This window comes from Tachypleus tridentatus, chromosome 12 (assembly GCF_004210375.1).
Source record: "Tachypleus tridentatus isolate NWPU-2018 chromosome 12, ASM421037v1, whole genome shotgun sequence".
In the NCBI taxonomy this organism is placed as follows: Eukaryota; Metazoa; Arthropoda; class Merostomata; order Xiphosura; family Limulidae; genus Tachypleus; species Tachypleus tridentatus.
Genome location: NC_134836.1, coordinates 9137771 through 9153296, shown reverse-complemented (window position 1 = coordinate 9153296; position 15526 = coordinate 9137771). Strand labels below are relative to the sequence as shown.

The 15526-nt window shown below is 30.9% G+C and overlaps 1 protein-coding gene across 13 annotated transcripts in view; it reads right to left on the bottom strand.

The window, feature by feature from the left end:
• Positions 1-610: 610 nt before the first annotated feature.
• Positions 611-15526, bottom strand: part of LOC143234051 (hyccin-like) — an 82936-nt gene continuing 68020 nt past the window's right edge. For all 13 annotated transcript variants that reach the window (XM_076471080.1, XM_076471086.1, XM_076471082.1 and 10 more), the window contains 2 exons: positions 14728-14887; positions 611-9497 (listed from right to left, as the gene is read on the bottom strand). In XM_076471080.1, coding sequence (XP_076327195.1) covers positions 8809-9497; positions 14728-14887 — 849 coding nt within the window. In that variant the 3' untranslated portion in view covers positions 611-8808. The remainder of the gene's footprint in view (positions 9498-14727; positions 14888-15526) is intronic.

Below are 15526 nucleotides of genomic sequence, written 5' to 3'. Positions count from 1 at the left end.
TTGTATCAATATTTTTGGCCAGTGTCATAAGTTGGATACATATCAACATTTATTTTACTTCTAAATATGACTTAGCATTTAACTCAGTTTCAGGCTATTCAAAATTATATAACATGTTAAGTAATAAACTTTATCAGTGAATTGGTAGGAGATAAGATAGCAACCCTAAGCACAATAATTCAACTTATTTGAATACTTGGAGTATTCAGCGCAATTACATACAATCTGATATAAAGTTTCAAGTGTGTTTGATAGCTGACATTGATACACGTACATACCTACTTCCGTCAAAATTACCATGTTAATTTGCTTCATTTTCTTTTTTAGTTGAGACATTCTCCTTGGCTATATTAAATTATATTTATACATAATATTTTAAGAGATGTTCAATTCTGTGAATGTGTTTTTCAACTAAGGCTAGTATTATCTTATGTCTACCATCAAACCCTTTCAACATTTCATCACCAAAAAGTTTACAAATCGTGACTGAGCAAAACTTACACGCACGCTGTCATTTTTTACTACGTTAAGCCTAAATCAGGTGATAGTTGTATATTGTTTGAATAAGTCTAAAGTTACAAAAAAATAATAAACATTACTGACACCATAATTTTTGTTGAAATATAATAACGATTCTTTATTTCTGAAAAGCTAATTAAACAATTTAATATATTTATATCGAGTAACATATATGAAAGAATGTGAATAACCTCGAGAACATAAATGATAATTCCAAAGTGATCAAATTTGCATGTTCTTACAATAATTTTACTTCTCATAAGGGTATCGAAAAATTACACTTACATGCATAACAAACAGTTTTGAAGCTTCACGAGTACTTAACTGTTTTATAAAAAGAAAACTACCAAGTATTCACACCTTTAAATATTATTGGTGACGCCCTAAAAAAAGGAGTGATGTCACAGTGAAAACCAAAAACGTTATTCAAGAAAGTATATTTGCTGTAAAAAAAAAAGCCACTCATTAAAACGCCAAAGAAACAGCGGCAAAAAATATCGTCACATCAAAACGTCTAGCTTTTTATGTTGCATTGTAATTACGACACAATAAATAACTCATAATATCCAAAATTAAAATTAGTGCATAAACTGAAAAAGCTTTGTATACATTTTAATATACAAGGTAATATTAATAACAAAGCCATTTCTTTAATAAATAAATCTGTTAAATTCCCTTTTTTGTTAGGCTTAAGAATATTTATTAAAAAGTATTTTCTACCGTTTAGTTGGGCCTATTCTACTGCTTACAAATTTAACTTTTATATATAAAGTACATGTATTTTCTTACGTCGGGGGATACGATGTTCTTATATTTCTTCATACCAGAAAAAAAAAAATTGCCTAATAATTCAGTTTTTAAACTATCATTCTGTGTCGTAGTGGTGTAGCTTCTATAACTTCGTCTGAAAGTTTAAAACGATACATTTTCCAGGCAGTTTGTTCCTTAGAAGAATGGATATCAGAAGGCTTTTAGTTTGATGAAATACTTAATTCGAATTCCTCCGCATCTTATTAGGTCTAGTCGGATGATACCTCTCGGGCTTCGATCAAATTGTTCTACACTTTAAAAGGGCAATAGAAGAAGTATACCCACTACCGCTACCTCAACGTCAGAGCAATTTTTAGCATTTTAAAACCTTCACTATTTTATAAGCTCCCCCCCCCCCTACGAAATTTATTTGTGATTTTCATCTCGCTTTTCTTGCAGAGAGAAACGTTTCCAATTCAGTGTTTTTTCGTGTATTGCTGGTTTTCTTTTTTTTTTTTCAAAAATAAACGTAAAAATCGTTTTATCGTACTCAATCCAAAAGTATTTATCCCTTCCTCCCAAACTTCATAAAATCAAATGGGCATTTCGGCAACGCTCGTCATTCCCTAATGAGAAACTTGCGATGTAGTTTTACAGCTCAGTACTAATGTAACAACTTCTTAAACATATAATAAAATCGAATATTTTCCGTACCGAAACCAATCCCACTTAGAGCAGTGTATTAGACATCAATGAAAGATATACAAAATGCAGAAACTGGCAGTTTTAAAATAACGGATTTGCGCGTAGTGTTTTGGGTTTGTTTGTTTGTTTTGGAATTTCGCACAAAGCTACTCGAGGGCTATCTGTGCTAGCTTTTGTTTGTTTGTTTTTGGCATTTCGCACAAAGCTACTCGAGGGCTATCTGTGCTAGCCGTCCCTAATTTAGCAGTGTAAGACTAGAGGGAAGGCAGCTAGTCATCACCACCCACCGCCAACTCTTGGGCTACTCTTTTACCAACGAATAGTGGGATTGACCGTCACATTATACACCTACACGGCTGAGAGGGCGAGCATGTTTAGCGCGACGCGGGCGCGAACCCGCGACCCTCGGATTACGAGTCGCACGCCTTACGCGCTTGGCCATGCCAGGCCAAGTGTTTTGGGAACAAAAAATATATTGTTTTCTGTGACGACGAGAAACCCACATGAAGTAAAAATTCTTTTTGTTAACCTGAAGATGACCTAAAATCGAAACGTTGTTCTCTATTTTATTTTAATACAAGTTTTAATACCCATACCAGCCATTTTTTAGAATACATTTTCTTAAAATTTAAATACGATTAACTGTAATACTAAGAAAGAAGTGCAAAATCAGAAGACATTAAAAGAGTAACTTAATATATGCCATTAAACAGAATAAGTAATTTTAATTTGAGGTATTTCAGACTGTCCGCGAGTTGCAAGTGCCTACTTTGTCAAGCCTAGATTTAACTGCATTCTCAACTATTTGAAGAGAGGACCATTGCAACAATAATCGATTTATATAATAACTTTTTATAGCATAAACCTGATAAAAGATAACCAGAAACGTGGTTATATACGAAGTACGTAACATTTTGTACATTTTGAATATACATCTTAAAAAGGGATATTTAATTTTCCATGAATGTAAATACTAATTTTTGAACTTATTCAAACATTTAATAACCCAGTAAAGATATCCACCATACACACATAATTTCCGAACATACAAGATTAGTAAGAATGAAAACAATTCGGAAAAGTTAACGAAGAGCTAACTCGAGACATGCATATATATACACATCTTACCTCGGCATATTTAAACAAGTTCGAATCGTACATTTTCAGATATTCCGAAACAAATCTTACATATGATATTAGGAAAAAACAACATATATATAAAAAGTTACTTAAAACGTACTTTCGAAAAACCATACCAACAAATGCAAGTTTAACCCTAAATAAAACAATGAAAAACACATTCATGTAAGGTGTACCCCTGTTCCACGCACATTGATGCAAGTAGTAAAACTGTAACATAAACAGTAGACTAGTTCCCACAACCAGAAACAGTTCTTTAATAATTCAGTAACAAAGGATATGCAGATAACTATGGTAACAGCATTTGCTATTTTGGTTATTAACCCAAAATGCCAAAATAATGTAGTTAGTAGCTATGGTTAGTATACTTATTAGCAATGTAACATTTATTATGGTAAGACTAGTTACTAATGTCATTAATCCACTACATCATAATATATAAATATCTATATTAACAGTGTTGATTTTTGTTCTTTACAAATGGAATACGTCAACAGAGTAACTATAACAACCATATTTAGCAACGAAATTTGAGGTGGACTGGTGGAACGCTTTTTAGAAGTACCAAAACTTTCCAGTATAATGAGGCAAAATGTGGCACAAGACTGGAAGACACTAATATTGTATACAGGATCTGGTCTCTTGGTGGTTACTAATCAGATGTAGCTACAGTGTCATAACTACAAAAGATGGGTCTCCTCCCTTTAAAAAAAAAGTAACTGTGCCTCCTACATTTATTTCCCTATAATTATAATTAAGTTTCAGGTAACCTTTCCGCCATGCAATTGCAAAGGCATACTTATATCACTAAGTAAGCATCGTAAAATACAAGTTTTAAAATAAAAATAATAATTCTTAAAAGGTAGAACGTTAAAATTACAGTGAAGACACGAGTATATTAAAGTAACATGGTCCCTGACACAAGTGTTAAGGGTAGTATAACATAACGATGCAGTACATCCCATCAAATCTGTATTTTTGTGTTATTTTTCCATTTACATTACAAAAAATTCTGTTTCACTCCTAAATACACATTGCAATGTATTCAACAAACTCTATTAATATAACTTCAAAATATCTTATAAAGAATAATAAAGTTTTATCAGTGAATTTAAAACACACAGTTAACTGTTACATCATCATAGCTATAAAGCAAAGTTTCTTGGTGCAGTTCATCACAATTTATTAAGTGTTCGTGACCCACCAAATGGAAGACACTGCTCTTTAATTCACTATTTTTTCTCTAGTGATAATGGAAAGTATTAATACATCAGCTGTGATCTACAACAGAAGCAGTGTCTAAATATATACTTGCCTCATAATGGCTTTAACACCACTAGTTGTTCCCTACTTTTATGGCCCAGTAAAGTTGTGAATAACTTTAAAACAGGATACTAAAAAAAAGTGAAAAAATTAAAGATGAAAAACTACACCATTTTATGCAGATTATATTTTAGATGTGTATTAACTTCATAAGGAAAAGTCTTAAGTGTTGGAATCTTAGTCACTGTACATGCATCCTTGATGGAAGAAAACAACAACAAAGAAATATATTACTTGTCCCATCAATAAATAAAAATTGTAAAACAATTAGTCTAAATGGTATATGTGTAATAACGTTATTATAAGGCTGATATTACTGCATTGTTAAATTTATTTTCACAATACTTTTGAATTATCAGGGTTTTCAGTATCTTGACTCTTTAATAAAGCTGATACATAATGCAACCAATAGCCATGTTTAATACTAAAGTATCATATGGGGTGTCTCACACTAACTACTAGTAGATAACACCATGAGAAGGAAATAGAAAAAAAATCACATATACAAAGCTATGTTTAATTACATCCTACAGAAAATATTGCATGAAAATCAACAAGATCTAGACAAGTGCCGAAAGTTACAATTTACAGAATAAGTTATAAGAATGGAGATGTATTAAGTTTACCTTAAGGTCCTCAGAAGCATGTTACAACTAGATTCCAAAAGTAAACTGAAGTTAATCTTTCTCAACCACTATGAGGAAGAAACACTGTCAGTAATTAGTATTGAAGATGTTATTTGGTTCATAATCTAAAAGTGAATCTAGTATAAATAAATAAATAATAATAAGGTTGAAGTAGTTAGAATAAAATTAGACCTAAAGCAAATGGCTCTACAACTGTGAAAAAAAAAAAAAAAGGTTCCATTTTGGCTCAATGATCAAATCACTGAGTATTAGAATCCAAACAACATGTAATTCTTGATAAGAGTCAAGATGTATTCTGGGGAATCTTTACAGTGTAGTAAAACACTGATTATGAATGGAAGTAACAAGTGATTTATGTGCAAAAAAAAAAAACCTCTTCACTTACACCAGTGAAAATTGATAATTTCAATTATTTTTACCCCTATGAAAAATATCTGAGTTATACTGTCCTACATATTTCACACATGCATTGAAGATATGCACACAACAACAAAGTTTATGTAAAAGCAAGAAAAGTACTATCATGCACTTGAAACAGCAACTACATATCAATAGCATATTTGATATGATAAAAATAATGTTAAATAATACATATTACTATAACAAGTTATTATATTCTGAAAATAATGGAAAAGGATCTTGCTATATGAAAAGCGACACATCTTGCACTACACAGAAAAGTAAACAAGAACTAATTTTTGTATTTTCATTGCTACTTTCTGAATGTTGTGTCTCAGTAAAACTCTGCTCCATACCCAGCCATGCATAGATTTTGATGGGCAAGATAAATTTCTACAAAAGTTTCAATAAACCTCTCAAGAAGAAAATATTTTATTTAAATAAAAAGAAACATTAAGAATGGAATTTATATATCTTTTTTCAACTGCTATAGTATCAACAGTTCAATCAGGAATAAATTATATCAGTTATTTATTTATCGTACATGACATAACTACCAATCCACTGGGAGATTTTAGTCAGTTCACAATAATAGAAAGTCTTTTAAAATTTAGTTACTGAACTATATTATTCTACAATGTGAGATAAAAGCACTTTAAGAAGTAAATATTGTGTGAAACATTACAGGAAATTTTGGGATTGAAAACAGCTGGTCTTCAATTGGAAAAAGTATGGAACCATTGACTTACAATAGTGAAAATTACCTTGACTATACTTAAATGTTTCAACAAGTTTACTTCAATAAAGACAAGAAACTTGAATGAAACCAAGCAGTTGATTATTATTTTTAGACAGCACAATTTGGCTCATGATAGCTGGAAATACTTGACTATCTCTTAGACTATATACTACATACTTGCCCAAGTTACATCTCTTAAGCAAAAAGAAATGGATATTATCACATGAAGGCTAACTTCAAACTTTACAATCTAATTACTTCCAAACAAACTATCTTAAGTTGAGATAGACCATTTCACTAAAGTATCTCTGAAACATTTTACATGGCTTAACTAAGAATGTTTATTTACCTCTCAGCTATACCATTTGTCTGAATTAAGTGTCTTATAACAAATTGTATCATATTTTAAGCCTCGTTTAATTAGATAAACATTTAAAAATACAAGGTCTACACCCTGTTTCATCTAAGAGCTAATTCTTAATGTCTACTAAAAGTTTTGATACACATAAACAATTTAAAATATATTTTGAATCATACAAGACTGCTCAAAATATTAAATGTCTTCCCATGTAGTTCTTACATTTATTTTGCTTAAAGTATATAGATTACTCCTAACCACTAAAATGTGCAGAAGAACAAATAAAAGGGGTTACAACAAATGCTGTTTTCAACAGGTGTACCCATCTTCCTCTTTCATTGAACTTCTCTTTAACACATTGTGGTATTTTGGCAACAACTTTCACTACTCAGTAAAAACATTTAAAAATGCAATACCAGGGTTTGGCTAATGTTCAGTAGGAAAAGCTTCACAAAATAACTGTTGAAATTATGAACTACTATATTTAAAATAATTATATTCTTTACAAGTAAGCATAGCAAGCTATAAAACAAACTAATGACAACTGATAAATTACACTAGCAGTGCTGTGAAGTGGATTCTTAGTTAAATATTTCAGTCAACAACAGATAGATAAGTTATAAGTGCTATGGAGGGAATTGTTAATTGCACATTTCTATCTAACAACAACAACAAATAGATTATGTTAGAAGTGCTTTGGAGTGAATCTTTAGTTACACTTTTCAAACCAGCAACACATAAATCACATTAACAAGGCTACAGTATGAATTCTTAGTTATACATTCAAACCAACAACCACAGAGAGAACACAGTAGCAGTGCTATGGAGTGAATGTTACTGTGCAAAGTTTTCTTATTTCTTCATCTACTCCACAAATGTGATCCATAATACATTAAAAATTTCATAAACTGTACATTACTTAACTTTTTTGAAAGGCTTGGAAAACCTGAAGGTTTACATTAGTTATTCAATGTACATCCAGTGTTTCAGTCTGTAACACATAATAAGCACAAACACAATTTCTTTAATGAGAATGTTTGTTAAAACATTAGGCACTAACAAATTAAAATACACACAGCCTAATTATGACTAAGTTGTTAACCAGAGAGAAAATAAAAAACTAAACTTAAAAGTTTATGACTTGCCAGATGATAATATATTTTCAGGAAGATTAAGTTATTCTATCATGTAAACACTGCAAGCTACTTTTCTTCTACCTTTTCACCCAATAAGAGTAGAACTTAGTTACAATAATATTAACTATGTAAATCTTTCCAAAACAAAAATAGTACTAAATATGTACACCAATATACCCATGAGGTGCAGAATGCATGATTCTAATAGCAAAAGAAAACCAACTGTATTCAGAACTATTTACAGAATTATAATCCAACGTAACAAGTACTTTCTCATTCATTGAAAGTAATTCTGAATATGAATATCATATATGGTGTTTTACCATCAATTATTAACTGTTTATTCACTCCATTTTTGAGCTGTATCATTCAGAATTACCATCAACTATAGTGTGCTTACTTTTTCTATTCTACAAGTGTATTAGTGCTGCAAGGAGCTCCCCACTACTTTTACCTTTTGCAACCATACATGTAACAATGAATTACAACTATACTGAAAATAATTTTGTCTTCCTCAATGTTGTAGCACATTTTTATCATTACTATCAAAAGCTATTTTTAATAACCTTATTCTCTTCTATAAATAAATTATAAATTTTTCTGAACTCAAATATTTGATTCTCCACTAGGACATATGCATTAACTTCAACAGTTGAAAGACAGTGGAGCTTACAAATAGTAGGAGAACTATGCAGTATTTTACAAATATGAAAGTAAGACACATTCTCTAGCATGTATAAAAACTAACCTCATAGTGCATTGGATAAGTTTACATTCAAGTGATAAGAGGCTACTCACCAGTAGTAACACAACAACAATCTATACAATAAGGCCTAGAAGAAAGTCCTGAGAAGAGAGAAACTTTTGGCTCTGAAGTATATAGGCATATGATATTTTCATACAGTGGCACTAAATGCATTTTTTTACATGGGGATACTCTCTCTCCCTCTCTCTCTCTATATATATATATGTATATTAATATAACTATTTATATATATATCTTATACTAATAACTATATACATCATACACACAATGACACTCTCCAGTTTAGTTCTCTCTCTTTGTACCAAGGAAATATATACACAGAGAGGTCAAACAATTGTCTGGTAATTCATATCGTTGCCACCATTATTAGCTTCAATTTCCCGTTTGTGGCTGGCTGGTAGAAGAAGAAGTTTGGTCTCACCACTATCATGTTTTGTGGCATCTCCACCGTAACACTCTAAGTCCCAGACTTCTGAGGCTGCTAACACCTTGTTATTAGCTAAGGTTGGATCCATCATAAAGAAAGATCCTTCTTCTGGAATGCTATCAATATGGTTTTTCTTTTCACTCAGACTTACTGAAACACTGGCATCAGCTTTGCTAGAATTCATAGCATTGGCTGCATTTAAGGTACTAATTGAAAATTGATCAGTGTTATTTGAAGTCAAGCTGGCCTCACTACCATTTCTTGCTATGGATTTTTCTTTGCTACTCCCAGCACCTTGAGTCCAATTTTTAAGATTTGATTTAAGACTTACTTCTTGATCTTTTACTTTTGAGTCATTATTAGCATCATTTGCGACATCTTTTTCTTTTTTAAATTTAGATTTATCTTTACGTAGCTGAAGAACTGGTAGTTTGGAAGTACCAGAGGCATTTCCATTCTCTGAACTGCTTTTATCTTTCCCTTTAGCTGATCCCTTTTCACAATCATCTTGCTCTTCTGTGATAGCTGTCAACTGTTGGCTTCCATTGGAAGAACCTTCTTCTTTTGGTGACTGAATTGGAATGTCATCTAAAACAAGATAACTAAACCATTACTTCTTAAATTTTCAACTAGAAAAAAAAAATCTTATGACCATTTCAATTAACAGAAATATATCATTACTTATAAAAATGAGAAGCAACAGAAGTAAAACATCACTTTTGTAAACATTTCAAACAGAACTGCATCATCAAATACATATGCTTTAAACAGAACCTATTACTTATGAATATTTTAAACAACAAAGGTACACCATCAGTTGTGAAATTTGAACATCAACAGACCTATATAATCACTTGCAATTTAAAAACACTTGTGAATATTCAAACACCTAAATAATTATACCTTTTACTTATGAATATTTGAAATGCAAGCTTCTTCTAGCATTACCAAAAGTATATCATACAATAAAATCACTTAGAATTAATGCTCTTATGTTCTCCCTTTAAAAATATTTGTGATTTAGCTACGTTTTTCAAAATACAAACGTGCAAGGGAACAATTTGTTTCTGCAATAAATAACGTTAAAAATATGAACAGTCTACAGAACACTTTCAAAGTTAACATCATCATCACTCAGGAAATAAGATGCTGATTAGTTAGTCACAAGAACAAAAAACAATTGTTTTTCAGAATAAAATTCAAAGAAAGAAGAAATACATTTATACCTGTTTATTGTTTCACTTCAATAATTCAAATTATGTGACAAAGCAGGAAAACCAAAAAAGAAATAAGGCAGACATTGCTGTTTTTAATCAAAAATAGTTGAAAGAACATTGAACAAACCATTCATAATCATACATTAGAAACTTAATATAAAACTATTACTGAGTTATTGTTGATCACTTTTCATTTAAAGTGACACTAAATTCAGTAAAAATACACTTAATGAAAAGAATAACACTTTTAAAACAACTCATGAAATATGTTAGGTATTTTATTAAGATCACAGTTGAAACAACTCTGTATGAAAACTTTTCCAATTAAAAGAGACCAACATCTTTTATGAATTCATTTTGCTTGCTTGTGAATTTGTTCATCCACTAATTTCTCTCAAAGTATTGGTACTAGAAAGACAAAACTTGGTGGGTGGATCTGAAGATTGCCAAATGGTGTCTTTACATGTATGATATTACCTCCTATAAAAGGGGGGGCACTAAACATCTTCAAAGAGTAACCCATCCTCACATAAAGGAGACTCAGTTGTTTTCAGGGTTCTTTGATTTGAATCTGACATTAGATAGTGTGTTCTTGGGAACCATTTTTCAAAATGCATTCATATTTGTACTTGTAACCATACTCATGCACTAAGAGTGAAAGTCTTGTGATTTCTATTTTTTTAGGTGTGGACTTCCAATAATGTAGATACAGAAATATCTTGGAAAAGCTTGACTGGTATTTGGACCATGCAGTAGAAAGTAGGTATCTGATGACACTTAAAAAAATATAACTAGAGATTTTTCTTAAAGGGAGTGTTGCTCATCTGAGAACTATAGGAGGTTGTACAGATAGATATACCTATAGGTTTATTGGATTACAAAAAAAAAAGTATAAGTTTACAATTACAGGATTACAAGCTAGCTACACAGAACTGGAGTATCATATATTTTTATACTACTGGATAATTAAATTGATTGGTATTCTTACTCTTTTTCTGTAAATGTTTCCAACTTTTCTAAACTGTATTTTATACAATTTTGTACAAGAAGAAGCCACTTGTACAACCATGTTACAAACTCTAACAATGCTAACTTGAACAGTGTTTACCAATTTTGATATTAATAAACCCAGACTGCATCAACAGTGAATGAAAGTTCTACTCTTTATCATGTTACCAAACAATGACTGCATCAATAGTGAATAGTTTCCATTATTTACCATGCTATCAAATTTGATTTTGCAAACAGTGAGTGAGTGAATTTTTACTAACTGTTATGTTATGAAAATCATGCTGTGTCAATAGTGAATTTAGTCTTGACTCTTTACCATCTTACCAAATCATGTAGGTTCTACTAATAACCCTGTTATCAAATCCTGACTGTGTCAACAGGAAATTAGGTTCATATGAATTACTACATAATCAAACTTTGATTTTGGAGAAAGTGAGTAAAGTTTGTAGTCTATATCAAGCTAATAAACCACAAGTTTATGAAACTTCTTCTAATTAACATGTTAACAAACCACTGTTGTATCAAAAGTTAAAGAACATTCTGCTATTTACCATGTGACAAAATCTGTACAATGTGTATAGTAAATAGTTTCTATTAATCGACTGTTTAAATAGTAAATGAAGATTCTTCTCATTAGCATGGCAACTACTTCAAACAGTGTCACCAGTCAACCGACTTTCTATTCATTATCATTTTATTAAACTGGATTATAACAATTCAGTAAAAGTCATATTAATTGTCATGTTAACAAACACTATTTGTGTCAAGACTGAATGAAGTTTCTATTCATTATAATGTCATTAAACTTTTATTGTTTCAAGAGTGAATAAAATGTTTACCCATTACTATGTTAACAATCTCTGATTGTTTCTACTCATTACAATGTTATTAAATCTTATCAGAATATTGAATAATTTTTTTAAATCACCATATTGTAAAATACTTGTTTTTTAAATAAAAAAGTTTCTACTAATTATTACATTACCAAATTTCAATGTTTGAAAAAGAAGTGAAATGTCTACTCATTGCCATGTTAAAATACCCTGACTGTTTCAACAATGAAGAATCTACTCACTACCATGTTGTATCACCAGTGAATGAAGATTGTACTATTTCCAGTATTATCAAACATAGATTATTTCAATAATAAATTAAATTTGTAATCATAACCATCTCAATAATCTATGTTTGTCTCAACAGTGAGTCAAGTTTCTACTCATTACCATATTATCAAATCTGATAATATCAACAGTGGATCAATTATTACATATACATGCTAAAACTTTCTTTAGGCATTAGCTCTAACATTATTCAAATACCTAAACTTTTTGGTTATTTTGCTGGTGATTGAAGAGGACTTAAAAACCTGGTAACAGTGACTCAAGTTTCTACCTGTTACTATGGTACCAAACAACAATACACTTAATATGTATTCTACAGTGAATGAAGTTTCTACTAATTATCATGTCATTAAATTACAATTATGGGAATAGTGAATTAAATGTGTACGTATTACCATGCTAATAAACCCACAACCTGGTTGTTTCAACAGTGCATGAAGTTTCTACGCATTACAACCAATACCTAGCTAGTAACTTTATCCTATAGCTCATCTGGTTGAATACTCATTTGTAGTGCAAGTGGACCCAGGTTCAAATCCTGCTAGGAGATGAAAAAAAATGGATTACTACAAGCCCAATGTAAAGCTTGAAGATGGGTCTCATTTGTGAGAATGTAAGGATGAGGCAGCTTGTTTGTTAAAAACTGCCTTACTAGCAAGTATTAGCATGCTAATCTTCTAGGTCATACGAAAGAGTGAATCCAATGTAGAATAAACTTATTATCAAACATACATATACAGTCTTTATTAAGTCTGTTCATTTAGGCTGATATTGACCAATTAGTATTTACCTATCATTGTAGAAAGCTTTAGTTTGTTTCACAATAATGTTTATCCCATAATTAAAGTTTATTTGAGACATTATGGGATATGATTTGAAATTAGACTTTACAGTTTTAAGTATTTTGGCAGTAACTGTCTATTACACAGACAAGCATGAAGTACTGGAGAATGGAAGAGTTGCTGAATACGTTCTGTATACGTTCTTTAAAATAATCATGTCTTAGTACAAAATGTGTACTGAATTGTTTAATAAAGTTTAACTTAAAGTTATCATATGTATCAAAATACTTAATACAAATTTCAGCTTATTAGAGATAGTCCTTACTTACACACTGTTTTACTATATCACAGCTTTCACAGTAGTTCATGTTGGAAATCACCGTATCATTCAGGAAAATATGGATATGATACATAGAATTTCAAAACCGCATGACATTGAATATCTAAATCTTTTATCTTATCAATTAGTATTAATTTTATTTCTCTATTTCTTCAAAAACACAAGAATTGTGACCTAAAAAGAAATGAATATCAATGTCCATAATCAACAAACACTGTCAAGAACAGATGTACCTGCAGTACCTTTACCGAATACCTTTTGTGACATCTCTACCATACCTAAAAATCTGTTGAATAAAATTTAGTTATTTCATATTCCTATGGACAGAGCAGTTTTTATTACGTATTAATTTTGAATATGGTGCATCATTGATTACATTACATTTACTGCAGTAATGATAACAGAAGGGTTATTACACAATATATTTGTATATTCTTATAGCAACATAGCTGACTTGTAGACTCAAACAAATTCTATTCAATATTCCTAAGATATCACCAACACAACTACCAGTTAGTATGCTATTAATAATAAGAAACAGAACAGAAGTAAACTCAGATCCTCTTTGTGCAGAAGGCATGCAAATAGATGTTTAGAAAGTAAAATTAGACAGTGCCATCAAATCCCATAACCAATTCACATACAATCATGTATTTATAACTCTTAATGTTAAGATTTGAAAAGTTTTAGATGTTGCAGTCCATGCTTTCATTCTCTAGAGTGCACATGCACACACAGAAATCTTGTACAGAATAGAAGAAAAGCATGCAGAAGATTTATAGGAATAGTAAGAAGTGCAGTTCTCAAACACTCCACAATCCAGTCACTTGGATGTTGTCACTAGGTGAGATTGTATTAGAATCAAGCTGTGTAATTAGGATAGATGGAAGGATGCTAAGTTCATCTAGCAAAGAAAGAAAAACAGATATTAATTTACAATAACTCTTTGACAAAAGAAAGTTCATTCACTTACATAGCATGAATGCTGTACAAAAGTAACATGTGATGGTATGTTTATCATATAAACATTTTAAAAAGATTATCAATGTGTTAAAACACCCATTTTGACTAAATGGTGGTGATAATACAAATCAAGTTTTGAAAGAGATGTTGATCTTGACAAGAAAAGAAAAAAAATAGTAAATAACACACTTTTAACAGTACATCCAACATAATTTTACTTCTCATACATCATTAGGACTGCTGTTGTTGAAGTATATCAAAATACCACCTAGTCCAAAGTTATTAATTCATTTCCAAATAAAGTTCAATCTTTTGTTGAACATGATGCACCTACTCAAAATGTTAAAAGACAATGTACAGAAGAATTCATAATTATTATTTTACCTGGTAGTTTCTTTGTGCGGAAAGATGCGTTTGTTACGACTGTTTTAGTAACTGAGTGAGAACTGAAGGACTGTGAAAGAGATACATTAAGACCCATGGGACCATCACTTGGCTGGCCAGATGGATTAGTCTTCAGTGAATTCTTGACAGCGTTAGATACCTGCGACAGTTATGAACAATAAATGTGAAAACAATACCTACAATTCAACACAGTACAAAATGTTTACTGAATTGTTTAATAAAGCTTAACTTAAAGTTATTATATGTATCAAAATACTTTATACAAATTTTAGCTTATTAAAGGTAGTGCTTACCTACACACTGTTTTACTATGTCACAGCTCTCACAATGGTTCATGTTGGCATTATTTATAGCATTACTACTTGTTTAGTAAATTTCTAAAAAAATATTCATCTCTATATACAAATGCACAATGCAGAGATGCCAACTATTTCAAATGACTGAGCGTAATGATTGTAGACAGAGCCCTTTCACAGTTTTAGTCCTTTTAGATTTGTCAGAAACAAAACAATCTGGTGAACGAGGCCTCTTTTTTTCCATCTTGTGAATGATCGCATTGGTGTTTCTATGCTGCTTAGAAAATGAGAAATACCCATCTACGCGAGCGCTGACTGGCTGACAAGCACTGATAATGTAACTGTGGATTCTCCCACGTACCCAGTATGGAGAAGCACTGCACTAAAACTATTGGTAGACATCGGAGATACAAATATTTTTATTATTTCAAGCACAAACATGATTATCGCAAGTAGCCATTTGGACTATGTCTTTTATTTAT